This window comes from Anser cygnoides, chromosome 20, assembly GCF_040182565.1.
Source record: "Anser cygnoides isolate HZ-2024a breed goose chromosome 20, Taihu_goose_T2T_genome, whole genome shotgun sequence".
Classification (NCBI taxonomy): domain Eukaryota; kingdom Metazoa; phylum Chordata; class Aves; order Anseriformes; family Anatidae; genus Anser; species Anser cygnoides.
This window is the reverse complement of record NC_089892.1, coordinates 6,130,186-6,156,188: the sequence shown is the minus strand read 5'-3', so window position 1 is coordinate 6,156,188 and position 26,003 is coordinate 6,130,186. Positions and strand designations below refer to the sequence as shown.

The 26,003-nt window shown below is 57.1% G+C and overlaps 1 protein-coding gene across 3 annotated transcripts; it reads left to right on the top strand.

The window, feature by feature from the left end:
• Positions 1 to 171: 171 nt before the first annotated feature.
• Positions 172 to 26,003, top strand: PTPA (protein phosphatase 2 phosphatase activator). Of its 3 annotated transcripts, none has more exons than XM_048053185.2 (10): positions 173 to 326; positions 2,127 to 2,227; positions 3,507 to 3,593; positions 8,617 to 8,742; positions 9,455 to 9,572; positions 11,056 to 11,155; positions 12,959 to 13,083; positions 13,581 to 13,681; positions 18,339 to 18,446; positions 23,339 to 26,003. In XM_048053185.2, exons 1-10 carry the CDS (start codon positions 302 to 304, stop codon positions 23,411 to 23,413), a joined length of 966 nt encoding a protein of 321 aa, XP_047909142.1. In that variant the 5' UTR covers positions 173 to 301; the 3' UTR covers positions 23,414 to 26,003. The 3 variants fall into 3 exon arrangements, with proteins under 3 accessions (XP_047909160.1, XP_047909142.1, XP_047909156.1); XM_048053199.2 differs by lacking the exon at positions 173 to 326 and adding an exon at positions 1,975 to 1,999; XM_048053203.2 differs by lacking the exon at positions 18,339 to 18,446 and having other exon boundaries at positions 172 to 326.

The following is a 26,003-nucleotide window of genomic DNA, read 5'->3' as shown; positions in this document are numbered from 1 at the left end:
GGAGCTCAGCGAGGGGGCGCCCTGCCCGCTGAGGAGCGCCTCTCCTCCCTCCTAACGCCGCTCAGCCGCTCCCCGCTTCGCCCTTCACAAACATGGCCCTGTGGGCAAAAGCCGTGCCCTACACCAAGATGGCGGCGGGGGCGCGACGGTGGCCGGGAGCGGCCAAGCCGGCGGCTGCCTGCCGCTGCCCCTCAGTGCCGGGCGGCGTGCCCTTCTCAAAGATGGCCGCGGGCGGCTTCAGCGCGTCCTGGGGGTGAGGGGGGAGAGGTGGCGGCGGCGGCGGCGGCCGGGCTCCGGGAAGATGGCAGAGAGCGAGCAGCGGGCAGGTGACGGGGGGAGCGCGGCCGGGAGCCGGCGGGGCCCTGACGGGGTCCTGGGGATTCGGGGGACTGGGGGGGGGGCGGCTCTTTGGGGGGTGGCGGGGGGCTGCCCCGTTTTTGGGGGGAGAAGCCCGCTTTTTTGGGGGGGCTGCCCTTTTGGGGGGAGAAATTCCCTTTTGGGGGAGGAGGAGCTGCTCTTTTTGGGGGGGGAGCTCCCTTTTTTATGGGGGGGACCTCCCCCTTTTTGGGGGAAAAGCTCCCCTTTTTGGGTTAAAACTCCCCTTTTGGCGTCCAAAGCGGCTGGTACCGGGCCGGGGGCGGTCCCTGTGCTGAGGGGTTTGGGGCCACCGCAGCAGGCCGGGGCTGGGCTGTGCCGCCCGCTGGTCGTGCCTCAGTTTCCCCGTGGTGAGGGACGGGCAGCACCGAGCCCCTCTCACGGCGGGACCGGGACCGGGACCGGGCTGGGAGCGTCCGGGTCCTGGGGCCCTGCACCCCGGGGCAGGCCCTGGCCTCCTCTCGGGTCTTTGCGCGTCGTTTGTGGCACCGAACAAGTCGGCGTTTGCCTTTCCCACCGCAGCTCTGGAGGTTTTCGCTGCGCTCGTGCCATAAGCTGTGTTATAAAGAGCGCCGTCATCGTGGTGCTAATCGCTGGGTGAATTTTCAGAAGGCAGGGAGACGTCTTTCTTCTGAATTCCTCACGTCCTGTTCCTCTCATCCCTGTATCCGGGGTTTTACTGGAACCTATGATCGGGGACAAACCTAACACCCGAGGCAGGTGATGAGACTCCGTCAGTTCTTAGACGGAGAATCGTTTCTAAGGTTACGTGACAGATCTGTAGCAGATTCTCTGTGGTTCCTGGGATTTTGGGTTCCCTTTCCCCTGATCTGCCTGTTCGACAGCGCTGCTCTGCTGCTTCTGGGGAGTATCTCGGTGTAAGTGCAGCCTGCGATGTTTTGGGGAGGTCCAGTTTGGAGCAGTACGCTGCGGAGCCGGTGCCTGAGCTTGCTGGGGCGTGGAGAGCAGCCACTGAAGTGCTGCCAGCGCTGAACAAACGCCTGCAGGTTTTTTGGGATTAAAATGATGAACCGGGCGACTGTTAAGAGAATTCACGAATTCACATTAGCACCCGGTTCCCCTAACAGGGGTCTGCTGCACCGCCTCATGCTAATTAAAGTTGCGCTTACAGGAACGTGTTTGGGTTGGGATGCCCAGGGGAAGAGCTGCGTTAGTGATCAGCACGCGCATCAAATGTTATATTAACTGGGCTCTGGTAGCGCTTTACGATTTAAATGCTCTTTGTAGCTTCCACCTGGAAGGTGCTGGGTCCCATCGAGCCCCTGGGCTGGCGGCTGTGGCTCTGGACTGCCGTCCTTTGAATCGTTCCTGCTTTGTCTTTGCAGGAATTGTCCCTTTTAGGGGAACGTGGTTCGTGCCTAGCACCCTAAAAGCCAGGCAGGGTTAGTTTGTCAGGGAAGTTCAGTGCTGCAGCGTGACCCGAGGGCAGAAATAATGAAACTAGCTGCATGTTGGCTGTGCTGGCTCCTGCAAACTTCTCTGCCTGGATTGGAAACGCGTCTTTAGTAGTGAAAACAAACGTAATGCAGCCTCCTGAAGCCCCGAAGGGTCCTTAGGGGAATGTTTCCGGGGATTGAGAAGGATACTGTTTGAGCGGGACACGGTGAGATAATGGCGCAGGCTGGGATGGGTTTCTTTGCTTTCTGTCTCCTGGGAAATTACTGCTGATTTCTAAGAGAGGAAGGTTATTCTCCGCTGCCTCTGGTTTACTTCTTTCTTGCATCTCGCAGGCACCTCGGAGGAGATGGCTCCTCCCATCCAGCAGAACTTCATGATCCCCAAGAAGGAGATAAACATCGTTTCTGACATGGGCAAGTGGAAGCGCTCTCAGGTATGGCTCCGGGTTCAGGGAGAACTGGTGAGTGCCAGGTCCGGCCTGGGAACAGCCACTGGGGAAATCGGGTGCGGGCAAGTAATGAGAAATTAATTGACCCGTGTTAAAGAGGGAGAGTCACTGCCTGTTTGTAGGAAAATGACTTGGCAGGGGGGTGGTGTGGAGCCTGGCAGCCAAATGTTCTGAGAAGGGTGTGAGCCAGGGAGAGCCCAAAGGCTGGGGGGGACTGGGGGTGCGTAAGCATTGCTGCTGCTCCCTGCCAGTGTGCAAGACTAGAAGCTGGTCGCTATTTCGCCCTACCTAGCCCGTAAGTTATATCAAAACTGGGTTTACCCCGCACTGTTTGAACTCAGCTTGGACGTGGTCCTGCTGCCTGCCCTCTAATAGCATTGGGCTGGGCGGATTCCTGGCGCCTGCCCACCTTGCTCTATGGAAGGGGCCAAGGCCTTCAATTTCCTGGGTAAGTTTTGTTTATAATATGCGTGGGGCTGGCGGGGCAGGCAGCTTCTCTGCCCTCTGCCTTTGAGGGATTGGGGTTACGGCCCAGACTTGTCCCTCCTGTTGGTCCTGCTGCTTAGGAACAAGTTCTTGCTTGATGACTGATCTGAGAAGCTTAAATTATAGGCAGGTCTTGAGCAAACTTGTGGATGCAGCTCCCTTTACTGAGGCTCCTGGGCTCAAGGGCTTGCTCCTGACCAGGATTTCTGTTCAGGAGGGTCCCAAGGAGGAAGAGATGGCAGCATGCTGCTCTATCCATTTCAGAGACTTCAAGCTACTGAACTGCTCTGGATTTGATGCTTCAGAAGCAGCATATTTAAATAAAATAGCAGTCTCCCATTTCTCCGTCACGCATGCATGCGGGGAAGAGTAGAAGGAAGACGGGGAGCTAATGGCACAGGTCTGGGAGAAGCAGTGCAGAGCAGGGTGTCTGGGCACAGCTGAGACTCTGCAGAGCCATGGGGTTTGAATTTGACCTGATAAGAGGCAGGGAGCTGAGGGAAGGGTTTCAGGGATGGCGTGAGCTTTCTTTGAATTCTTCCCCCTGTAATTTTTGCGGCGATGCAGAGCTCTCAGTGCAGTCACCATCTGCCTCTGAGGTCTGCCAAAAATAGCAATAACCTCACAGCAAGCCCCGCGCCCTGGCTGTCTCCAGGAAGGCAGCGCTGTGTTCTGGGAAGGGCTCCCTTGGTGTGCAGGAGTGCTCCCGTGCCACGGCGCTTGGTCAGACAGACCGTGGGTGCTCCCTAACGCCCTTCCCTCTCGGGTGTGCTCGCAGGCGTATGCGGACTACATGGGCTTCATCCTCACCCTGAACGAAGGCGTCAGAGGCAAGAAGCTGACCTGTGACTACAAAGTGTCAGAGGTAGGAGAGGAGTTTGGATCCACTCGTTTCTCCCTCTTTTCTGCTTTTGTTTTTTTTTTTTTTTTGGTCTCTACAATATTTTTCCTAGGCAAGGAATGAATTGGCTGCGTATCTGGGAGCCAGGGAGTCTAAATGTGGTTGAGCTGTGTTTGGGGATGCAAATGTCAGCCTGCGATGCTCCCCCCAGGATGCAGAGGCTCTGCGTGTGCCTGTAGGGTAGGAAATCGAGCGAGTTACAGGTGGATGGAAACTGCTGGTAGAAAAGAAGATGCAGAAAGGACGTGTTTCGTCCCTGCTTTTACAGTCCGGCTTCAGCCGGGGGCGTTTTGTAGATGTGGTACTCCCTGCTGGCTGCAGCCAAAAGGCTGCGATGGCTCTTCTGTTCCCGCTTCCCCTGCTGCCAGAGAGGGAGCTGTGTGACCTCGTCCAAGTCACTTCTTTCCCTGTCCCTGGGCTTCCTCGTTGCTCAGGCTGTGTTAACAGCACCCATCTCAGCACCATGGCTGAGCCGTGCGAGGCCTGGTGTGTGTGTGAGCTCAGGGCGTGCCCAGCTGGGCCTGCATCCCCCAGTGTCGTGCTCAGGGCTGCAGGGGCCAAGGAGCGTGATACAGAGCTGGGCTTGGGGGAAAATTCAGCCCGTGGGCCAGGATTGCCCATTGCAGGTGACCATTGCCTGGCTCTGCCTGGTGCTGGGCCACTCTTACTGCCCGTTTACCTTTCTGGGGCACGGCAGGATCATTTGGGGCTGGCGTGGGTGTCGGAAAGGGTGGCAGGCACCCTCCCTGGTGTCACTGCCTTGGGTAAAGCTGTCGCGAGGTCGCTGGATGCCGCAGCGACCTGCAGAGCACGTGCTGGCCGCCTGCTTCGCTTCCACGTCGCGTGCTGAGTTCTCCCTTGTTCTGTGTTGCAGCGAGGAGCTTCTTGGGTATCTTTTTACCGCTGGAGCTTATCACAGCCGTGCAAGACAGCTGGGAGCGGCCTGCTCAGGGAAGATCTAGGCGGAACGGGAAGCAGGCTGGGGCTGTGTGTTTGTAGATCCCTTCTCGTGTGGGAAGGCAGCCTGCGACGATCTTTAACCGAGTCCTTTCTGTTTGAAACAGGCATGTTAGGTCCGGCCTCCCCTACAAGGAACCCGTGTGTGAATGAAAAACTTGCTTGTAGTTCGTGGGGGGGATCGGGGGATAATGAATGCCTCTCTAACAGGCTTTGTGGGCATCTTTTGTTCCTTTAATTCGGCAGAATGTGCCGTCAAATGCCACTCCTGCTTTCCGCTGTTTGTATTTCGCCTCTGAGTTTTGTCTTTGTCATGATCCTGCTCGCTCACAGAGCAGTTCTAGGGAAACAAAGCATTAAAAATGAACAAAACAAAGGGGGAGGAAAAAAAAAATCCCTCTTCCTCCAACCCCTTTGAGCCGGCAGCCGGCTCCCAGTAGCTGTGTCAGGGCTGTGTCCGTGCAGCAGGTCCCTCCTGCAATGAATGTGCTCCACGTGCGGCTCCAGCACGGGCGATAAACGAGAGGTATGGTCCCGTCCGCCTGGGAAGTGGCAGGGAACGCGTCCCGTTATCCTCGCACGGGGGAGAGCACAAACCTGCGACTCGAGGCACAGGTGGAGCATCCCCTGGGCTGCCTCGTTGATGAGGCTGCCCGCTCACGCGGCTCCGTTTGTAGATCAAACTGCTGATCTTGGCTTTTAAAGGCTCGGCCCCTCGTGGCCTCTGCTTGCATCTCCGCTCTGCTTTCTTCTCTGGTGCTGTACCTGCTGCCGATGTGCCTTTGTGCCGTCCCATCTTCCTCCCTGATCAAATGCTGGGGACGCCTTCCTTTGGCAAATGACCTCCCGGAATTCTTTCTGCTGAACGCGTAGCCGCTGCGACTTACTGGCATTGCTTTGCCGCGGGGAGAAACAACAAAAAAAAATAAAGAGAGCGTGGTCTGCTCTGCTTGCAAAGAGGCAGCCTAATGCTTTCCAGAGTGGTGCGTGTCGATACCGAGCTGTCTGCTGCAGCGAGAGCCGGATCCTTGGGGGGCTGAGCCCCTTCTGAGACGTGCTGAGCTTGCTCTGCTCCAGCTGAGAAACTGCGTGGAGCTGCCTGGAGCTTTGCTGCAGGCACCCGAGGAGCAGCGGTAGCTGGGCGGGCGGCTGGGGCTCGGGCAGGAGGCTGCGGGGCTGACAGGCTGCGACCTGCCTTCTCCTGGAGGGAGCGCTGCTCCTGGGCATCTGTGCAGCGACTGCGGCCTGGGGCAGCTCTTCAGAGCTGTGACTTAGCTCAGAGGAGCAGCGCAGCGAGGGGAAGGTGAATTTTGGCCGCAAGAGGTGCACGCTTGCCTTTAAACAGCCTGCCTGCCTCCCTGGCACTGGAAGAAGCTGGCCAGCCTGGCGGCTTGCTCTGGCTCTAGGGGGGAAGCAGCAAAAGCCCTGATTTAGCAGCTCCCTGCTCCAGCAGGGCCCGAGGAGCCCGCTGGGGCAGGCTCGGTCCCTGCGGGCAGCCCTGGCTGCTGCGCTGCCTCCTCAGCACCTCCGCCTGCCTGGCCCCGGCTCCTGAGAGATGCTGACAGGTCTCCGCTCCGCGGGAGGCTCGGCGGCTTGCCTTTGGGACCCGTGGCGGGCTCGGGGTCAAGGGGATGCAAAATCAGCACAACAGGAAGAGCAGAGAGCTGATGGGGGGGGGGGGGGGGGCTGTGCGGCTGCCCTTGCTTTGATCGCTGGAAAGGTAAAGGCAAAAATAGAGCTTAAAAAACCCAGCCAGGCAAAACAGGGCTGCAGCGGCGCTGATGGTCGTGTTCCCGTAAGCTCTGCCCTCCCCCTCCCTCCTTCCCCCGGCTGGGGTCAGCCCTGCGTGCCCGAGTTTCCTCTGCAGGACAATGGGAAGCTGCTGCTTTTAATAACACCCCCCCCCCGTTTTTGTTTTTTTTTCTTCCAAAGGGCTGCGTGCCCAAAACGAGCCGCATCTCTTTAATTATTTATTGGCGCGGCTGAGCCGGCAGCTGGGTCCTGCTCGCCCCTTGCGTTCTGCGGGGCCGGGCTTCTTAATCCCTTTAAAGCCAGCGAGTGGGCAAGGGGAAGGGGAGGTTCGGCTCTGAGCTCCCCCCAGGCCTGCGGGAGGATCTGGGGAGGGGGAAGGAGCCCGTCCCCACCACCCGGGCGGCGCCAAGAGCGGTTGGAAATCCGGGAGCTGCTCGTAACGAACTGCTGGTGCCGGAGGATAAATCACCAGCACGATTTAATTCCTTAATACAGCCCAGTGCCGGGGACGCTCTTGCTTAATTGGAGGGGAAGGCGGCAGCCAGGAAGGGGCAGGGCTGAGCCCGAACCCGACCCAGGCAGCGGGGAGGTGCTGGGTTTCTGGGATGCGTTTTGGGGAGCCGAAGCGGATGGGGCAGCGCTGCCTCGGTCCGTGCGGACCCTCAGCACCAGCCCCTGTCCTGCTGCGTCCCTTGGCGCACCTGCACTGGGGACATTTGCGCTCCCGGCGCGCTCGGGTCTCGTCCTCCCGCCCCATGTCACCCCCCCATGTCCTCGGCTCCCAGGGAGCACCGCCGGAGGCCGAGCTGCTCCGAGGCTGTTCCCCAGGGGCAGAGGTGGTGGGGATGGTCGGCTCGCCACGCGCCTGTCTCTGCTCCCTGCCCCCTTCGAGTGGCACTTCAAGGGCTGCGAACTTGCTGGGCTCGGCTGTTTGCTCGTCCTCCCGGCAGGCAGGATTGAACCGCAGCCCAGGAGACCAGCCGGCTTCGCGCGGTCAATGCCTCCAGCAAAGTCAAACCAGCCGCCGCTTCTGCCGTCCTCTTTGTCCCCGTGAAGGAGGAAACCCCCTCTCGAGACAGGAGCCTGCGCATCGCCCAGGGCCTGGCCAGCTGCTGTGGCTGCTGACGGCTCTCTGGCTGCTTGGAGGCGGCCGAGGAGAATCCCAGACCCCCTGGCAGGCTCCGGTGGTTGTCAGCAAGGCTTCCTGGAGCCGCTCGGAGCCGCTTGCGGCGCTGCCTCGCAGCGTGTGGCAGCGTAGCGGTTCCCCAGCTCGCTGGCAAGGCACGCAGGAGGCTGCGTGCAGCCCCGGTGCTGACGCCGTGCTGTGTTGCCTGTGGCTCTCTGCACCTCGATTCTCTTCCTTCATGGTCACAGCGGTGCTTCCTCCAGCCGCTCTCCTATGTCCTGCACAGGTTCCTCTTGTTGCCCTTCCAGCAGCGGGTGCAGGAAGGATGGCTCTGCTGCCTTGCTGGTGTGTTTGTCTTCCTGTCAGCTTCACGCTTTTATTTAGACGTTTTCTGAGAGCCCAGGGCTTCTTGTCCTTGCTCTGATGAGACCACCGGTGGGCAGAGAGGCTCTCTCTTCCCAGGGGCGGGTTGTGTTTGGGCTGTGCATATTTGCAAGGTGCTGTGAGCACTGGGTATCGTGGGGCTGGAGCTGCCCCGTCAGCCTGGCCAGTACAAAGTTGAAGCAACAAGGACACACGAAGAAGGCTGAGTTGGGCCCAGGTGGGTGCTGTACAAGTGCAAACGCCCTCTCTGCTGGTCCTGGCTCCCGAGACACCCCAGGACAAGGGTGAGAGGCCTTGAGAAGGGAAGTTTATGAGCAAGACCACACAACCAGCCGCCGGTGAGGATATGCTCCAAGTGCTGTGCTGTGTCCTGTGGGACACGCAGGACCCTAAAGATGCAGCGCCTGGGTTTTGTGCTGGAGATCCCCGAACTGTGTGGCAATTCCCTGCCCGTCAGTCCTGTACGTCCTACAGCTGGGAGATTGCTTCAGCTCTTCTCCCTGAGGTTTTAGAGCGCAGTGCTGTTGCAGCTCATGAAAGGCCGTGTGGGCGACTGGAGAGCCTGCCTCGGGCTGGGCTTTGTACTGGGCTGATCTGAGGGGAACGAGGATTGCCTGGCCTCTGCTTTTTGGGGAGGGTTGGCACATCCCATTCCTGCTTACCACCCTTGGGAAGGATGGCGTGGGCGTAGTACAGGGCAGGGGTGTTGGAGCCTGAGGGGTTGTTCTGTTTCATGTCTCTGACCCCTTCATCTCCTTGTCTCTGCAGCCCATTGAAAAGCTGGTGGCTCTTCTGAACACCCTCGACAGATGGATCGATGAAACTCCGCCGGTGGATCAACCTTCTCGCTTTGGGAACAAAGCCTTCAGGACCTGGTACGCCAAACTAGACCAGGTGAGCGTATTTCGTGTGTAATGTTAAATGCAGCTCCTGCAGAAGGGCAGCAGGGTAACGGAATGGCTCCATCCCCGTGTGTTATGCAGGTGAGCTATGAAGGATCCACCTCCTTCTTGCCATGCATCGCTTACTGGTGCTGCCCTCACCTCTTGTGAGACCGTACGGTCTGTATAAATGCTCTCGGCTGAGTCTCCGAGTCCTGAATGAGCCTTGAGGCCCCCCCCAAACCCGAGGAAGTCCTTTGCTTTGTAACTTCCCAAACAGATGACAGAGAAGATGAGAGGAAGGTTGCGAAACTGCCTGACTTCCTTCAGCTCAGAGCGCTTGTCCTGCACCGAGCTCCAGAGGTGGCACTGGCAGAGCCCAGGCAGCAATGTCCCTGCGCGTGGTCTGCTGCTCCGCTAACGCTGCTGTCCTGGAGATGGCCCAGTGGGTAGCTGGGCTGATGTACCTGGGTGGTGGAGGGTTTTTTTTTCTCCAGGATGCCTGTGGCCTGCATAAGCGTTACAATGAGCTCTCCCAGAATTACTCCATCTCTGGAGGTGACTTCTACAACAGCAGAATTTGCTCCTCGCTCACGCTGACCCTCGCTGTTGGAGGAGTGCACCACTGCAGCTCCCCTTCTGCAGCAGTGTGAGCAGGGGGTGACCTGTCCTTGGGGACCGTGACGGGTCTGTACTCACTCGAGGGAGCCTTTTCTGTGTTCCAGGAAGCAGAAAATTTGGTGGCAGCGGTGATCCCCAAGCATTTGGCCAGTGCTGCCCCAGAAGTGGCCGTGTACCTGAAGGAGGCTGTGGGGAACTCCACCCGCATCGACTACGGCACAGGTACCTGGGCACGCACAGGGGTCAGGGCTGGACTCCTTTGGGTAGCGACCCTTTGCAGACTGGCGCTGCGTGTATTTAAATGCGTTTTAGCAACTGTTTTTAGTGCCAGCTTGCTACAAACACCTTCCTCCTCACCCCTGCGTTCATTGTGGGCTAGGACCAAAGGGCCTGGGAGAGAGCTGGGGCTGGGAGCAGGGCTGTAGGAGCAGCCGTAGCACATACAGCTGTATCACACAGCTGATCCACAGCAGGCAGTTCAGAATAAAACACAATTGCTTGAGTTGTGACTAGGCTGGGAAGCAAGTTTGTGGTCAGTGGGAAGTGCTCGAGGTCTGGTGCTCCCTTGAAGCGACGTCGTTGCTTACAGGGGGACTTTAAAATCTGAACATTAAAGCATTTTGCACCGAAAAAGGGACTGAATTGTGGGCTGGAGTAATTGCGCAGGCTGCAGTTAGACCTAAATCCAGCCTCGTTGGTGTGAAACCATGTGGTTACTCCACACCCTGCTCCTCTGTCTGGAGGACAGGTGTGCAGACAGGGGTGTCCTCACCAAGTGGCAGGGGGGCAGGACATTGTGGGTGCGAGGAAACCTGACTTCGGACTGGGGCAGGGGGAGGAAGAGGAGGAGGACGTGGGTGAAAGGCTGAAGAGCTGGAGGCTGAGCAGTGCTTGCTAGGAGAGCTACGACTCGCCAGCACCAGGGGGAGATGTTGTCTTTGGAAAGGGACCCACAGGCTGGGATTTTGTCAGCCTGGGGAAGGAAATTCAGCCTTTCCTCCCCTCCTGCGTGTCCCAAGCCCGTGTCCCATGTCCTAACTCGCAGTGCCTGGACCACGGGTACACTTTGTTCGTACACTGGGAGCTGCATTTTACAGCGTGGAGCTGCTGATCTTGTGCTCTTCCTTGTTCTGTGGTCCCTTTCCACAACAAAATATCGCTCTGATTTTGCTGGTTGTTTCTTTCCCTGCTGTTAGCTGGAGGACCAAGCTGCTGAGGGTCAGCCAGAGATCCCAGTACCTTCTGGGACGGACTGTTCCTGGCAGCGTCATGGGATCCGCATCCTTCCGACACAGAGATATTTTTGAAGTGGGAGGAAATCTGTTTACTTGCAGATGTGAGGTTCGCTCACATCCTCTGAGCAGACGACTCTGCAGTGCTCCGCTTCCCCTGCTGTGCTGAGCTCCTGCCTTGCTCCCAGCACACCCAGCGCTGGAGCTGTTTTTCCACAGGAACTTTTTTCTCAAAGTTAATAACAGCCTTACAAATATCTAGCAGATATACTTCGGGTGGGTGCTACGTGGGGATGAAATATTGTCATCCCTTGTCATTAATAGGATAAGGTAGCGCCTTAGGGACAGCTGGCTGGGGTTTTTCTAGGGGAATGGGACTGCTGGGGTTTCTGAGGAGCTGCTGTGGTGCCCACAGAGAGGTTGTCCTGTGGACCAGGAGCACCGGTGTCACCTCTCATCTCTTTTCACTCCAGGGCACGAAGCTGCGTTTGCAGCCTTTCTCTGCTGCCTCTGCAAAATCGGTGTTCTCAGAGTGGATGACCAGATGGCCATTGTCTTTAAAGTATTTAACAGGTGAGGTAACAGAAGGAGAAGGGCTGGAAACATCGGGCTGTCTGGGGGCAGACCTCGGACGCTGTCCCCTTGCAGCTGTCTGAGGTGTGTGAGCTGCTACCGCCTGTCCTGTACACCAGACTCTTCCCGTAGTTTGGGCTGGTCGTGCCCCCTTTCTTCCATTCATCCACGCCCATTTGGAAGTAAGAAGATAAGATCTTGATAACAAGATCCTATTTCTGGGGTGTGAGCTGTGAAAATCAAGGGCCTCCTATGAAGCCGCATGTATAATTAGAGAGCAAGAGTGCTGAAGGGCTTGCTGGCCTGGGGAGGAAGGGCAGAATGAGAAAACAGGACAAATTTAAACAAAATAAGGAGGCAGATGTACTTCTAATGGAGTGTATAGTGACCCGTTACAACCCCCTCCTAAAGGGGTGACAGCACCTCCTCTTTTAGGGGCTGGCTGCCTTTCTGGGAGGTCACTATAGTCGGATGCAAGGTATTGAGCTCTGCAGAGGTATGTGAGTGAAGTCCTGTGCTTTGTGATCGACTACAATATCTGATCAGCTGATCTAACATCTCTTCAGGCACTAAAAAAAAAAATAGTATATGAAACTGGCAGGCCTCCACTGCTCCTCTAGATGTGTTTCCAGCCCAGGAGCTGGAGTTGGTATTGATGAAACCAGCGGACTGGGCATGTGGAGCCCAGAGATCTAATCCCAGCTGCATCGCTGTTTGGTGGCATGGAAACAATTTCCTTCAGGAGTACTTCCAGCTTTAATTTTCCACCTGAAAAGTGGAAGTAGTGGTTGCTGTAAGGCAGAAAGCTTTCTGAGCTCTTCTGGAAGTTACGGAGGAGAGTGAGAAGTATCAACGATTCCAAATAACGGTGGGGGTGGGGACGGATCTGCACCAACGTAAGACACTGCAGATAAAATAAACGCCTGTCACTTGCTTTTTTAGTGAATTTGGTGTAAAAAAAATAAAAAATAAAATAAAAACAAGGCCACAGTTTTAAAGAAGTGCTGGCATTTGCTGCTATACCTGCTGCCAGGCTGCTTTCTGTGGCAGAGGAGCTGAATATACATCCTATGTACTGTAATGTATGGGGGGCCCTACTCGCAAGTGATACACTTCGTGTCCTTTGCCAAGCTGATTGTTCCTATCCTCATGTAAGTCAATGAGGAGAGAAAATTCTGTGTTGGGTGTGAAAGGCTAGGTGATGCAGAACGTTATCGGCATCGACTCTCTCCGGTGGAGATTGAGGCCCAGCTGATTTGTTGCTTTTCTATTACACTGCCAGCATCACCCCCTTCCAGCCTCTCCCCTGGGCGAAATGCTGTTTCCCGTCCCCTCAGAGCGTTCTGGTATTTGTAGCTGAGTAACTGAAACAGGCTGAGGGTCCCCTTCCTCAGACGTGGGTAGCTTTGGGGGTAGCTGATGTTTCTTCAGGTAGCCTGAACAGAACAGGGTTGGTTACACAAGCCCTCTAGCTACAAAGGCTTGGAAATCTCGTTTGAGAGAGGTGATGCTGAATGCCCAATGATTGTAATTTAATCCCAATGGGCACTGTGCTGGGAGCTCATCGTTTTCCTTCTGTTAACCTGAGTCCCTTGCTCTGTCTCAAGACTGCCCCTTGGTGCTTCCTCAGCTGCTAAACTTGAATCGTGGTTTTCTGTTGGGTCCAAAAGTGGGTTTGGGACCCTCCAAGAGTAGACGGTCTGTCTGTTTGGGTTTCCCATGTGTTTGGCAAAGTGAGACATCTGGATTTTGTGTTTGGAGTCCAGAAGGCAGCCTTGTCTTAACTCTTCTCTTTTGTATCAGGTACCTAGAAGTGATGCGAAAACTTCAGAAGACCTACAGGATGGAACCTGCTGGCAGCCAGGGCGTCTGGGGCTTGGATGACTTCCAGTTTCTACCTTTCATATGGGGCAGTTCCCAGCTGATAGGTACTAATAAAAATCTGCTCGTGTCCCAGCCTGCCCTCTGCCCTGTCTGTCTGGGTTGCAAAGATGATGGGGCTTGGGACTGACTTTTAAATTCAAATGTGTCGAATTTGTGTAATACAGCGCCAGAGTTTGCTTGGGGCTTGGATTTTTTTCTCAGCTTTCCAAATAAAGCTAGTTGCCTAGGTTGGGAGATGGAAGGCTTCGTTGTACAGTACAGCTGTCTTTATTGCAGTACTACAAGCTTTTTGAAAGGCGAGCCTTGTTTTTGGTGCTAGAAAACACATTTTCTGCCCTCGAGAGTTTACCAGTTGTTCTCATTGCTAAGGCATTAGAGTTGGAGATGAGATGGAAGGGAGCAGCTCTGTGCTGACTTCTGAAAAGCTCTGGTGGGAGAATCATCTTTCTTGTGAAGGAGAGACAGGACGAGACCTAACTGAATTTGCTTTCAGAAAGGGGTGCCATACAGGTTACTTCCTATTGTCTTTTACTCTTTTCAGACCATCCAAATCTGGAGCCTCGACACTTTGTTGATGAGAAGGTGGTAAATGAAAACCATAAAGACTTCATGTTCCTGGAGTGCATCCTCTTCATTACAGAGGTGAGGTTTGTCCCACAGGGAAGTGCTCCTGATATTAGCTAGTTCTGGCTGTGGTTTTCTCTTCCTCCTTGGTTTGCTCTCATGGAGGTGTGCGGAAGAATCGTTGCGTCTGAGGTGCTCTCCCTGAATGAGTTGAAACAGAGATATTGAAGGGAAAGTGTAATTAAGCTGGATGGGTTGTGGATCGCAAACAAATAACCTTGGATCATCACTTGGATCAGTCAGTGGGAACTTGGATGGAGAAGACTGGTGCTTGTAAGTGTGCTAGGAAGATGAAGTGGAAGCTGCAAAACAGCTGGGCTTGCCAAGATAACCTCCCTTGCCTCCAGTCGTTGGGTGCTGCCTGGCAGGTCCTGGGCCTCCCCTTGCTTAGGGCAGGCTCCCATACCTCTTGTGCAGCTCGGTCTCCTCCAGATCTGAGCAGATTCTGCCAAGAGTTGCCCATAAAATGTGCCTTTTTTTCACAAACGATCCAAAGGGGGGAGGGTGCTGAGGTTAACCCAGCTGTTATCAGGACCAGTATCAGGACCATGTTTCTGCTCGTGTATTCTGGGGTCCTCGGGCAAGGGACTGGCGATGCCCACGGTTGGGAATACGCAGGGCAATGTTTCTGAATGCGGGAGTTCACAGCTTCCTTCTCTCAGCAGCAGCAAACGACCTGCCTGTGTTTTTATCGTCCCCCCCTGCTGCACGGTCTGGGTAGGGAGAGGAGAACCACATGCTCTGTTGTGGTGAGGGATTTCCTGTCTCTGGCAAGAGAGAGGTGATGGGATTAATTTTGAAGGACAGAGTGCGGTTCTTCCCCTTTGTTCTCTTCGCTTTTCCCCCCTCTCTCTTCCCTCATTTAGTGATTAGATGAGAAGGGAGGTTACAGAACATGAACTTACGCTTCCACGTAGGAAATTTTCCTAGGAGCCTTGGGCCCAAACCCCAGGAGATGCTGCATCAAGCCCTGCTGAATCTAGTAGGGCTCGTTGGTGCTGAGCACCTCACAGGATTTAACCTTCGGTGCAGATTTAAATCCTGCCATGGACAGTGAAGAGGCACTGCCTGAAGGGGCTGAGCTGAGGACAGGAAATCTGTTCCTGCTTCGTCCTCGCTGCAAGCAGGAGCCAAGATGCTCTCAGATTTATTTTATTTTGGGCATCAGTAACATGAAGACAGTGTACTAGCCTGTTAAAAACCATAAAAACACGCATTTCTTGATGTGCACAGAAAATTCTGCAGTACGCAGATGACATGCAAAGTTAAAATACCCAGCACTAGGCTGCTTCTGGTCACTCCGCTTTTGCCTGCAGAAACGTAGCTTTTTAGGAGGCTTTTTTAATGAGCAATTACACTTCTTTTTTTCCGCACATTTATTCGGAATCATGGTTTCTCTGCTGAGCTCCTCAGTGCCACCTGGTGGCAGGGAAACCTCCTGTCGGTCACCCCTGGTGTGAGCTGCTGAGGGATTGCCACAACCTGAATTACCAAACGCATGATATTTTCAGTCCATTTTCCTGCGAGCGCTGTTCCCTTTTTTGTAAAACTTTTGCCTTTAAAATGTGATTTTCCTCCCTTAAAATGCTTGGGAAGGTTGTTACTGCCACTAGGGGGTGCTGGGACAGCCCTGAACGCTTGCTTTCTCTCCAAAATCAACAACAAAACAAAATACCGGGCAAAACGATAGAAAGGATTAACGACTTTAATACATTAACGCTATTATTTTCTTCTGAGCTTTTCAGCTGAAAACAGCCCTCCTTTAAAGGTGTTAAACAAATAGTAAACACCGCAGCAGCTCCCATAGCGGGTCTGGTAGGTTTTACTGACGTGAGAGCAGGTTTTGTTTCGGCAAGCTGCGACCAGGGTAGGTTGTTTTCTTTCAACCCAGCGAATATTCTCGGGAGCAGATATTTTTCTCAGCCTCTGGGTGACGTTTCAGGGATGTGAATGTACACCGCGGCGGTGCTTGCCACGTGTTATGTTTAAACCTCGGGCTCTTAAAGTAACACGGCGAGATGATGTCCAGTTTGAACCCGCTGAAACCTCCTCCCCGTAGCACCACCCCGCGCTGCACATGGACACGGCAGCAAGCCTTACGCAAGCCGGCGTGGTGTTGGGAAATCTGGGGGGTGGTTTTTAGACCTGAATGCTCGATTTGTGGGCTGGTGGAGGGTTACGGGGCTGGCCGGGGCTTGAGCTGTCCCCTGCTGTCGCCTTGTTCTCCAAGGTGCTGTGGGCAGAAAGCAGGCTGGTGCTCGGGGCTGGGAGGTTGGTTTGGGGCCGTTCTGCTGCGCAGCAGGAGCAGCGATGGAGCCGCCAGCTCTGCAGGGTCCGGCCTGTTCCTGAGCTGTGCAGGGAAGGGTGCCGTGTGTCACCCTGCGAAGCCACTCAGACGCTGTCTTTGAACAGCACCGTCCTCACAGGGGGCAAAACACAGAGCCTGCTCTTGAGCCAGCTGAAACCGAAGCCCGCTGGAAGCGCCAGCTCCCCTGGGGCCACCTGGGGCACAGCGGGCCCCCTCCGTGGGCGGCTGGGCAGTGTGGATCGGCCAGGGTTGTGTTGCTTTAAGAGCCCAGGGCAGGCAGCAAGAATTTCATCTCCAATCTGGCTTCTAAATTTGGAGGTTTGGGAAGGGAGGGCTCGGGTTTCGGCTGGAAGGGAAGGAGCTGACAGGAAAGCACAGCCTCAGCCGTCCCCCTCCCCCAGTTACTGACAGAGGAACCATTTACAAAAGGCTGATTCTCTTGGGAACGGAGAGGCAGGAACGCAGCGTCTGTGAGTAATTTCCTGCTCAATATGGCTGCTCTGACTCACTCCGTTCCCCTGGGGTCACTGCGGGACTGCAGCGCGCTCGCTGCCGCTCTTGCTCCCCCCCAGCCCGCTCGCTTTCTCCCTCTTCTCCCTTTGTGGCTGAAATGAGCTCATTTTCCCCCTTGTTCCCCATTCTCCTCCCGCCCCAGTTTGAAACAATAGCCGAGCCTTCCCTCGCCGGGCTCCTGCGTCCGGGGGGCCGCGGTCGTGGCCGTGCCAGGGGGCTCACGGAGCCAACGGGCTCGATTGTGGGGCCGGCTGCCCGAGCTCGCCGCCTCCGCGCGCTCCCCGCTCATCCGCTGCGGCTCAGGAAGGAGGGAAGAAAGCAAAACGCGCTTGTGGGGGCTGCTGCAAGCTGTGCCCGCATGAAGGATGGCGATGCTGGAGGAAGGTTTGGCGTTGAAACACGCACAACCAGCCCTGCCGTGCCGGGGGATGCTCGGTGCCGGCCAGCACGCGAGGCTCGGCCACACGTGTGCCCCCTGCTCCCCCGCCACGTGCTGCCCACCGGTGCTAAAGCCCACACTTAATGGCACGCCGGCTCTGTCGGGTGCTGTTGTGCTTTGTGTATCTGCACGTTTCATCTTGTATCTGCGAGGGAGAGACACGGCGGAGGGGAGCAGGAGCAGCTCAGCGGCTCAGCAGTCGTTGCCCAGCTCGTGAGAGAGCAGGGACGGGTCTGTGCAAACCAGCAGAGCTGCTTCCCACCGGGCTCCAGCCCCGAGGTCAGCCTGCTCGAAACACGTTGTCCTCCGGGTACTGTGCCCCCCCCCCTTTCCTTCTCTCTTTCTCTGCTCAGGCTGATGCCACGCAGACCTTGCAGGAGGGCAGCGTGGTTTCCTAGGGCAGATCGAGCAGCCTGGCTTTCTTTTAGAGCGGGCAGAGCGCTGCGTTTTGAAGCTGCTTTCCCACCCTCACCCCAGGCCTGTGCCTGCGTGGAGGGAAGGGGTTAGTTGTTCAATCCCGAGTCGGGAACAAGAGTCCAAGAGATTCCTCTCTCCCCACGTTCCTTTCTAGCGTGAGCTTCGGCCTTGTGGTTTCTGATGTCATGGGAACTTTGCTCAGTCAGAGAGGCTGCGTTATATTTCTTTTTCTCCCCGAGGGTCTGTTTTTGTTCACGGAGAAGAAGGGAGAGCGCTACCCGGGGAATCTGCGTGCAACCGTCCCCGATTGCAGCCTCCCCCCTGCCCTCCCTCCTCCAAACCCCTCGCCCTGGGAGGAGAAACGCTGGAGCGTCTAAAACAAATACCAGCAAAAAGTGCCTGCTGCAAGCCAGCGAGCTGCAGCTTTGGAGCCCGGCTGGAGAGCGGGGTTTGAGCGTGTCCCCGTGCTCCTGCCTGCCCCAGGGCCTCGTGCTCCGGGCAGGCGTGGGTGCGGAGCCGCCGCCAGCCTGCGCTGCCCTCTGCGTGTGGGGAAGGCAGCGCGGCTGTCGCTGCCGCTTGTTGTTGATTTGAATGGGGAATGAGTCATTTTCTTGGAAAGCCCAGCAGTGCTGCGCTGGGAGGGCTCTGGGTAGGGGTAGGAACGGCGTTAAGCCGAGCTCTGCTGGGGGGAGAGCAGGACTTAGGTGGGTTTTTTTTGATGCGGTCGTTAAAAAGGGAGGTGTGCGTAGGGAGGTTTGGTTAGCAAAGCGGCGGGGAAAGGCTTGATTTCGCCAGGGATGGGGGGAGCTGGGTTGCCACGGCTTCGTGTGATGTGGCTGAAGCAGGAGGGAAGGAGGGAGGGAGGGAGGATCGGCCGGCACGTGGGTCGCAGGGCCCGGCGGGGACGTTCGCTTGGAGAGCGTGAGCCTGAGTCAGCGCCGGGCTGCGAGCGTCGCGCCTGGCCCCGCGCCTCAGCCCCGCTCTCGGGTCTCTTTCAGATGAAGACGGGCCCCTTCGCTGAGCACTCCAACCAGCTCTGGAACATCAGCGCCGTCCCCTCCTGGTCCAAGGTCAACCAGGGCCTCATCCGCATGTACAAGGCAGAGGTGAGCGCCGTGGGCAGCGGGGGCCTGGCTCAGCCTCGCCTGCTCTTGGCCGTGCACGTCCCTGCGGCCGTTTCGCCGCAGGTCAGCTCTTCTCTGCTGCCTCGTGCCCCTCGGTGTGGGGGCCCCATCACACCCAGCGGCTGCTCCTTGCTGATTGTGGCTTGGGGACCTTTGGCGGTGTAGAAGGAAGCTCCTGCCTGCCCAGTGTTTGCCCCAAAATCCAGTCCCAAACTGCCCTTCCTTGCAGGCACGGCTTCTGCCATTTCTCGTCTTCCCACAGTGCGAGACGCAGGTCTCCAAACGAGGTCCATTATCTTGACACACTCACCTTTCTGGTTCCCACACCACTCTGTTCCCAGCTGGAGGAGGCTTGGTTTTAACCCCATCCCGTGTTTTAAGAGCCCCAGAGCAGGCTGAACGCCTCCTGCCCGCCTCCCCTGGCTGCGAGTCGTGTCTGCGCAGCGCACCACGCTGGTGAGGCCGCGGCCTCCGGGGCTTGGCAGTCCTCCACCCGCCAGCCTCCGCAGGCTTTCCTGGCGAACCCTGACCCGGGGAACCGGGCAGTTCTGGCTGTCCCTTATCTCTCCTTCCTGCTGAAGCTAACCCTGAACTTGAGGAAGCGGGACAGGAACTGCCACATGTGGGCCTCCAGCAGGACCCGGCCGAGAGGCGGCATCTCGTGCTGGGGAGGCAGCGGCTGTGCTAAACACGGTGGAGGAGCAGGGGTGGCACAGCTACCTGCTGCTAGAGGTGCGACAATCCCCTCAGGTAGGGCTCGAAGGAGTTATTTCTACACCCTGCGGTCTCTGCTCGGGCCAGCCGTGCTCCCGTTGCTGGGACGTGGGGCAGAGGCTGGGCGGGCAGCTGCAGCGCACAAAGGGGTTAACTGTGCCGAACTCGGCGCTCTCCCTCCCCCAGCCCTTCCTCTGCACTTCACATCCTGTGTTTAGGTTCCAGGCCACATACCTCTCTAATCTGCGAGGTGTCACTCCCAGGCCCGCTGGCTCCTTCCGCCCCCAGCTCAGCTTTCCTCCCAGCCTCCGAGGAGGAGAGCGGGGCCGGGGGTCGACCCCCGAGGGGTGCCTCTGTGCTGCCCCTCCGGGGCTGCCCTGGCTCAGAGCTCCCCTCAAGGCAGCTGGAGCCGCTGCCTGCCGGGAAACCCTGAGCTGGAGGCTCTGGTGGGAGAGCTGGGTGTCCTGGCAGAGAGTCCCCAGCCCTGGGAGCACGGTTAAATCAAACACGGGTTCCCTAAATCGTGGAGCAAGGGCTGCTGCACTGCCTTGGTCTTCCCGCTCCTTTGGATGGGTTCTGATATTCCCCAGGCTCCCCACGCACCCTGCTCTGGTCGGGTGCAGTGTGCTGGTGCCTTGGGGCTGCCGTGTGCTGGCAGATTTACCTGGCTTGCTGGGGACAGAGCAGCTTTGGGACCTTCCAGGGTGTGGGAGAGGCTCTGCTCGTTCCTAGGTACACCCAAGACATGATCTTTTTTGGAGGCCGCCATCTATTTTAAATAGCAGATGACTTTCTGTGGAGAAATGTGGGACCTGAATCTGGTGGGTTTCTAGAAATACCCAGAGAGGTGGCTGTGTCATGGAGCTGCTGGGAAGAGTAAGAACACAAATTTAGGCTAAGGTACAGGAAATGTTGAGTCAACCAAACTGCTGTGTGACTTCAAATTTAGCTTTTTCCTCCAAGAACACTTGTAGGTCTTCAAGGACTAATCCTAAGTGTATGGTCCTCACGCAGCAGAGTCCTCTCTGGGCACTGCACGGGACCTGCGTTCACCTGGATGGGCAGAGGAGAGGGCGGCTTGCTGAGGAATCCGAGTTTGTGGCAGTGAAGAGAGAGAAGGTTTGGGTTTGTAATGCTGCTTTTTGGCTGGCTGGCTCGCGTGAGAGCAAGATTTCCTTCCCACCTTCTTCTTCCTACCTGTGTCTTCACCCTCTGGTCACACGTTGCAATTAGCTCAGGTGAAATCGGGGATGGAGGCTCCAACGGTCCAGCTCCGTAACACGTCTGGGGGTGACTGAGACGGGCTCGGCACCGACTGGTTTCGAGTGGAGGCAGCAGCAGGACGGAGGGGGCGGTCACCAGGAGCAGACCAACAGAAATCGGAGGCTCGCTCTCAACCCGCTCTCACTTGGCAGAAGTGGGGCATTTCCCAGGCCTGGTTTGTTTTACGTGCAGCATGGGCGCTTTGTCTCTTCTCTGTCCCTGCTATGGGATGACTTTAAACAGCCAGCACAAGCCTCAGGCACGGCCATGTGCTCTTGCCTGGATCCAGGCACTCCAGCGTGCTTGCTACAGGGTCTGAGGACAGGCAGTCGATTCAAGGCAGCGTGTCTTCTGCTCTGTGTGTTTACGAGATCTCAAATGTGTCTATTTATAATATAAATATAATGGGTGAAGAAGAGTTAGCTTGGAAGTGCAAGGGCTTTTCTTACTCTCTCCTTCAAAGGCGAGTGAAGAAGTCGACAGAATAATGTGGTTAAAGCAGCAGCCTTGATGTTTTTCCCCTGAGCCTGCTTTTGAGTCTCCTGACCTTTCCTTCTCTACTGCAGTCAGACGGGAAATACTTTCCATTGTAACTAATCCAGTCCCAGTTCCATCTTTAAAGGTTGGACTCGATGCATGAAGCTACTCCCCAGTTGAGTCTCAAGCCAGGACTTCAGCATGATTGGGCTGATGGGAAGAATAGAAAAAGCCTGTCCCCTCCATCGAGCTGGTGCTGCCTACAGCAGTTCTGTGCAAGGAGGATCCTCTTGGCACCTCTAATAATCCACACGATTTGTGCCAGTCCTGCTGGAGAGAGGAGGAGAAGTGTCTCTGCTCCTTTCTTCTCGGGCTGTCGATTTGGTAACTGGAATGGATTTATTCCCGTTCTTCCAACTGCTGGGAAAGTCTCTTCATCAGGAGCCCAAACCAGTTCGGTCTTCCGTGGGACTCCTTGGAGCCAGTTGGGATGACATTTCCAGCTGTCAACATCTCCAGTATTCATTTCTCCCCGTCCTTCCTTCACGTCACTACTGTCCTGCGCTGCTTCCTCTGAGGGTTTGTCTGAGTGGTTGTGCAGAGGGATGGCGGCCACTCTGCGTGCTTGGAAGTGTTGGGGAGGCTTCGAAGGTGATGTGCCCCGACGGTTGTAGGACTGACTTCTTGATGGTGCCTTGCCTTGTGGGTTTTTTCATGACTTCTTCCCCAAAAGTGGATACAGCCATGGTGTATTTTCACCCCCTCCAAACTTGTTTTGGCTCCAGCCTGCTTGCAAGCAGTTTGGTTTTGTTGGAAGTTGTCTGACCTCTGCTTCCAACCGGATTGCCACAGGCCTGGGCTTCTGAGCACAAATCCCGCTGCTTGCCCGTGATGACAGCATGTGGGCAGGCTTCCTGCCTCCGCCTGTGCAGGGCACGAGGCTCTTTCCTGTGGAAAGGAGAGTTGTGTCTGCCACGTGGATCTCACCTCCCTTTGGTAAGAAAGAACTGTGCTTTGACAGAAGTGCCTGGAGGAACGGGCTCTGTATTTTGTCGCAAGGTCTGTCTGAGGGGCTGCTGGTGGGGTCGGACGCCCTCCTGCTGCTCCTCTGCAGCCAGGGTGCCTGCCTCGTGCGGCGTCCCCACCGCCCTGGCTCTGGGCTGCTTGTGCCAAGGACTTGCTGGGACTAGCTGGACTCCTGTTAGCTCATAGCTGCTGTGCGTTGGTGGGATGTACTTCACATCTCCTGCGGAATAAGACTCCTAGCTGCAGAACTGTGTCTCAGCTGGGAACAGCAGAAAGGCTTTCCAAGACGTGGACACCTCTTCTTTATATTGTGCAGTCTAGGGAGGGAACAACTCAGCCTTCTACCTCGTGGCCACCTTCTCACCTCATGCCATTAGCCGTGCCCATGTCACTCTTGATGAGAGCCCCCACTGCAGCACAGTGAGGGTCTGCAGCCCTCCTGTTTAGCCTGACCACCGGCAGGTAACGTGCCTGATGTTAGTGCAGACGCAGCGCACGTAGTGCCGAGGTTTGTGTGTCTGAAGATGAGTCTGTCCTGTGTGAGTTCTGGGCGGTCTGAATCCGTAATGACTCAAAAATAGAGCTCTGAGCGGCTCTCTCAGGCAAGTTTTGGAAAACGTTGACGTGGTCATTGACCACAGTCACTGGTCTTTGTGCCCTGGCAGGAAGGTGAGCAGAAGGGACGAGCCCTCCCAGCCTGGCTGTTCCTGCACAGAGCCCGGCCTCAGCTGGAGAAAGGCAGCTTAGCTCGGAGCTGCTTGCAGTGGACATTTGTGATCCTCTCTCCCTCTATCCTTACTCTGCAATAGGGGTGGGAATTTCAGGAGTGAGGGGTCACTGGGAATAGGATCGCATCTTAAACTGTGGCAGTGAAATCACTGGGACTTGTCTACCAAAGGCCTGACAATCTGCAGTGTGATTTGGGCAGCGCCTCGTGGCTGCAAGATGGAGCCTCAAAGCTGGAGCGTGGACGACACCGTCCTGGGGAGGGAGAGCCTCCTCCCTGGGGGCTTTCTGCGCTTCTCCAAGGGTTTGTAGGGTGAAACTCTTCAAAGGAATCGGCTAGAGCAGTGAGAGGTGGTGAGGGAGAAAGCTGCTGACACAAACGTGCCTCTTCGGCTCATGCTCCTGGCCTGAACTGCAGCAAGGAAAAGGCTCTGGCTCAGTGAAAGGGGATGTTCACCGGTATGAAGTGTTCCTGGGGTGAAGAGCCTGCTGGAATATGGGGTGGGGGTGTCAGACTGGTCCCCCCCACAAGCTGCTGCTCTGCCTGATCTGAGCCAGTGGCCCCGAGCTCGCTGCCTCCCGCGCCCGGGGGCAGGCCGTAGCTCTGGCTGCCTGTGCCAGGCGGAACTGTCTCCCGAACTCACCCCTCTTTATCTCCCCTCCCGCAGTGCCTGGAGAAGTTCCCCGTGATCCAGCACTTTAAGTTCGGCAGCCTGCTCCCCATCCAGCCCGTGACGTCCTAAGGAGGCCGCGGGAGGAGCCGAGGCCGCGGAGGCGCAGCGGCGGCGCTCTTCCTCCTCCCCTCACCCCCTCCTCATCACCTTGCCCGTCGCACAGCCCATTCATTCCTGCGCATCCTCATCAGGCAACCACGGATCCGAAGCGCTCGGCGGCCTCGCACGGGAGAGACGGGACCAGAGCAGCTCCTCCTGCAAGCCCCCGCCGCGGGGCTGTCCCTCAAGCGACCGAGCTGGGGCTGCGCTGCTCCGCTCTGCTGCGCCCACGGATCTGGGCACAAAGGGGGTTTGATGAGGGGCTGCCTTGCAGCAAATTCCCCCTGCTTTCCTTCCCGGGAGGAAGGGGGGTGTGGAGGGGAGGAAGGCACGTGTGTACGCGCTGGGCAGGGGTAACTGCAGTTTCCCTTTTGAATTTCATTGAAGTTTCCTGTTGCTGTTTGGTTTGGAAACCACTGCGAGGGGTGAGGTGTGAGCCTGCACGTGTCTGTACGCGGCCACCTTTGCTTGCACGGGGGATTGTTAAATGGGTAAGGGAAGCTGTAGGGAAGGGCTGCGGGTTGCTGGAAGCCCAGGGTACTGTCTCTCCCTTATTCTAGATAAGGAAAGCCACCTCCCTCCATCACTTCTGCAAGCTTCCCTGGGTCTTCCTTTCACACCACCGCCTCTTCTCTCGGGTGAAGCGAGGAGCCTGCAGGGCTGTGGGGTCTGAGTTGGAGCTGAGGGCCCCGGCTCTGTGGGAATGGCTATGCAAAGACGCTGCTCGAGCAGCGCCTGCTCAGGCTCCCTCCCCTCCGTAGTCAACGGGCACAAACCATCACACGTTCGCACACGTTCGTCGCTGTTTAGGGATCGCTTGGGTCCAGCCTGCCCTCTGCACTCCCCATCTCCTCCTCCTTGCTTTGCTGGCCTCAGTGGGGCGAGGTGGCCGCGGTTGCTGCTGCATGGTCAGAAACTGCAGAGCAGCCCCCCAGCGAGGGGCTTTCCCCACCAAGCAGCGTGGTCCCAGCCCTTTTAGGGAGGCATCCCCGGAGCGAAGGCAGCACGGGGGCAAGCATGCGGCTTTACACGCCTCGTGCTACCTGTGCTGGAAACAAAAGGCGTAAGTAGCCCAGGACAGCAGGTTGTACCTGGAAAAAAGCTCTTTTCCCTCTCATTACCTGCTGGTGCTGCTGTGCTGGACCTCGGGCAGCAGGCCCACGCTCCCAGTGCCACCAGCAGCAGAGGAATGAATTGGGCCACGGTCCGGATGGGCGCCAGCATCACCTGGGGGGGCAGAAGTGGCTGGTGCCATGTTTGCGCAGCGCTGTCGTGTCCACGTGGCTTGGCCGAGGGGGTCTGCAAGCCTGCAGCTGGGGTGGAGGGGGGGTCTTCAGCTGGGTTTGGCAGGGGGGTGAGCTCTGGCTGGGTGTTTGCTGGGGCTGGGGGCAGCAGGGTCCGTTCTCCATGCTCCTGCAGCCTGCGGGGAGGGCGGTGGGGCTGCCCCAGCCGGGCTGCTTGCCTTGTGCTGCCTCACTGCTTTACTCTGCCTGTCAAGGGGGAAAAGAAAATGCCTGCCTGGGAGGGTTTTTCACAATTTCCTTCTTGCCAGACCTACTCCCTCCCTCTTGTGAAGGCTCTCCTAGGAGCTCATGGAGGGAGAGCAAGAGAAGAGGCCAGATGAGAGGCAGGGAAGCGCAGGTGCCCGCAGAGCTGAAGCCGAGCTTTCTGTCCTGGCTGCGGCGTGGCTTGGTCCTGGGCTAGCAGCTGGGGGGGGCAGGGCCGGGACCTTTTGAGCTGCCCCAAACAACTTTATAAAGGCGCATTTGAAATGAAAACGAAAGACTCAAGACTTGTTTTGCTGCGAAGTTGTTACTAGGATGCGCGTATCACCTCTGCTCTCCAAACGGATCCGCTCCAGGAACGGGGCAGGAGATCTGTGTCTGCTGGGGCTGGGGGGCGCCGGTGCTGGAGCAGAGACCCCAGGCTCCTCCGTCTGTGTCCCTTCGCCTCGCTGCGTGGCTTTTGGCAAGTGTCACCCTGCTTTGGAGGCTGTACGGCGTCCGGCTGGTGAGGGCTGAGCTAAAGCCTGAGGTTCCCAAAGCTGCCCAAGGGACGGGAACGCGTCTCTCCCGGTGATCTTAGGGAAATGGGGCTGCACGTAGAAGGACGGGTGGAAATGTTGGCACCCATCCATGCTCTAGATGCTGGGAGGGACCCTGAGAATGTGAAATACGGCACCAAAAACGGGTGGGGAGGTGCTCCCTTCCCCTGCACCCCCAGGGATGGTGTCCCTGGGCTTGGGACCCTCCAAGGAGGGGGGACGGGGCTCACGGAGAGCTTTTGCTTGCCCGCCTCTGCACTTTTGTCCTGCTAGGGCTTTTCAGACTTCAAGCAGCTAACTTTTGAGTCTTACCCACCACTCGGGACGTGTCCCTGTAGCATGGCACTCGGCCGCTCGCCTTCCTCCACCTCCCCCGGTGCCGCTGGCCCTGGGGGCTCCGCTCCTCTCCCGCTGGGTCCGCGCATGCAGCAGCAGCACCCGGGGCTGCTCCGTGCCCAGCGCAGCTCCCCACCTCCGCCGACGTTGTGGTTTTAATTAAAGTCTCTGTGTTTTGCA

Coding starts and splice junctions, on each gene's coding strand:
- PTPA (XM_048053185.2), top strand. CDS start 302: ATGGCAGAGAGCGAGCAGCGGGCAG. Junction 327..2,126: donor AGAGAGCGAGCAGCGGGCAG/GTGACGGGGGGA, acceptor TGCATCTCGCAG/GCACCTCGGAGGAGATGGCT. Junction 2,228..3,506: donor GCAAGTGGAAGCGCTCTCAG/GTATGGCTCCGG, acceptor GTGTGCTCGCAG/GCGTATGCGGACTACATGGG.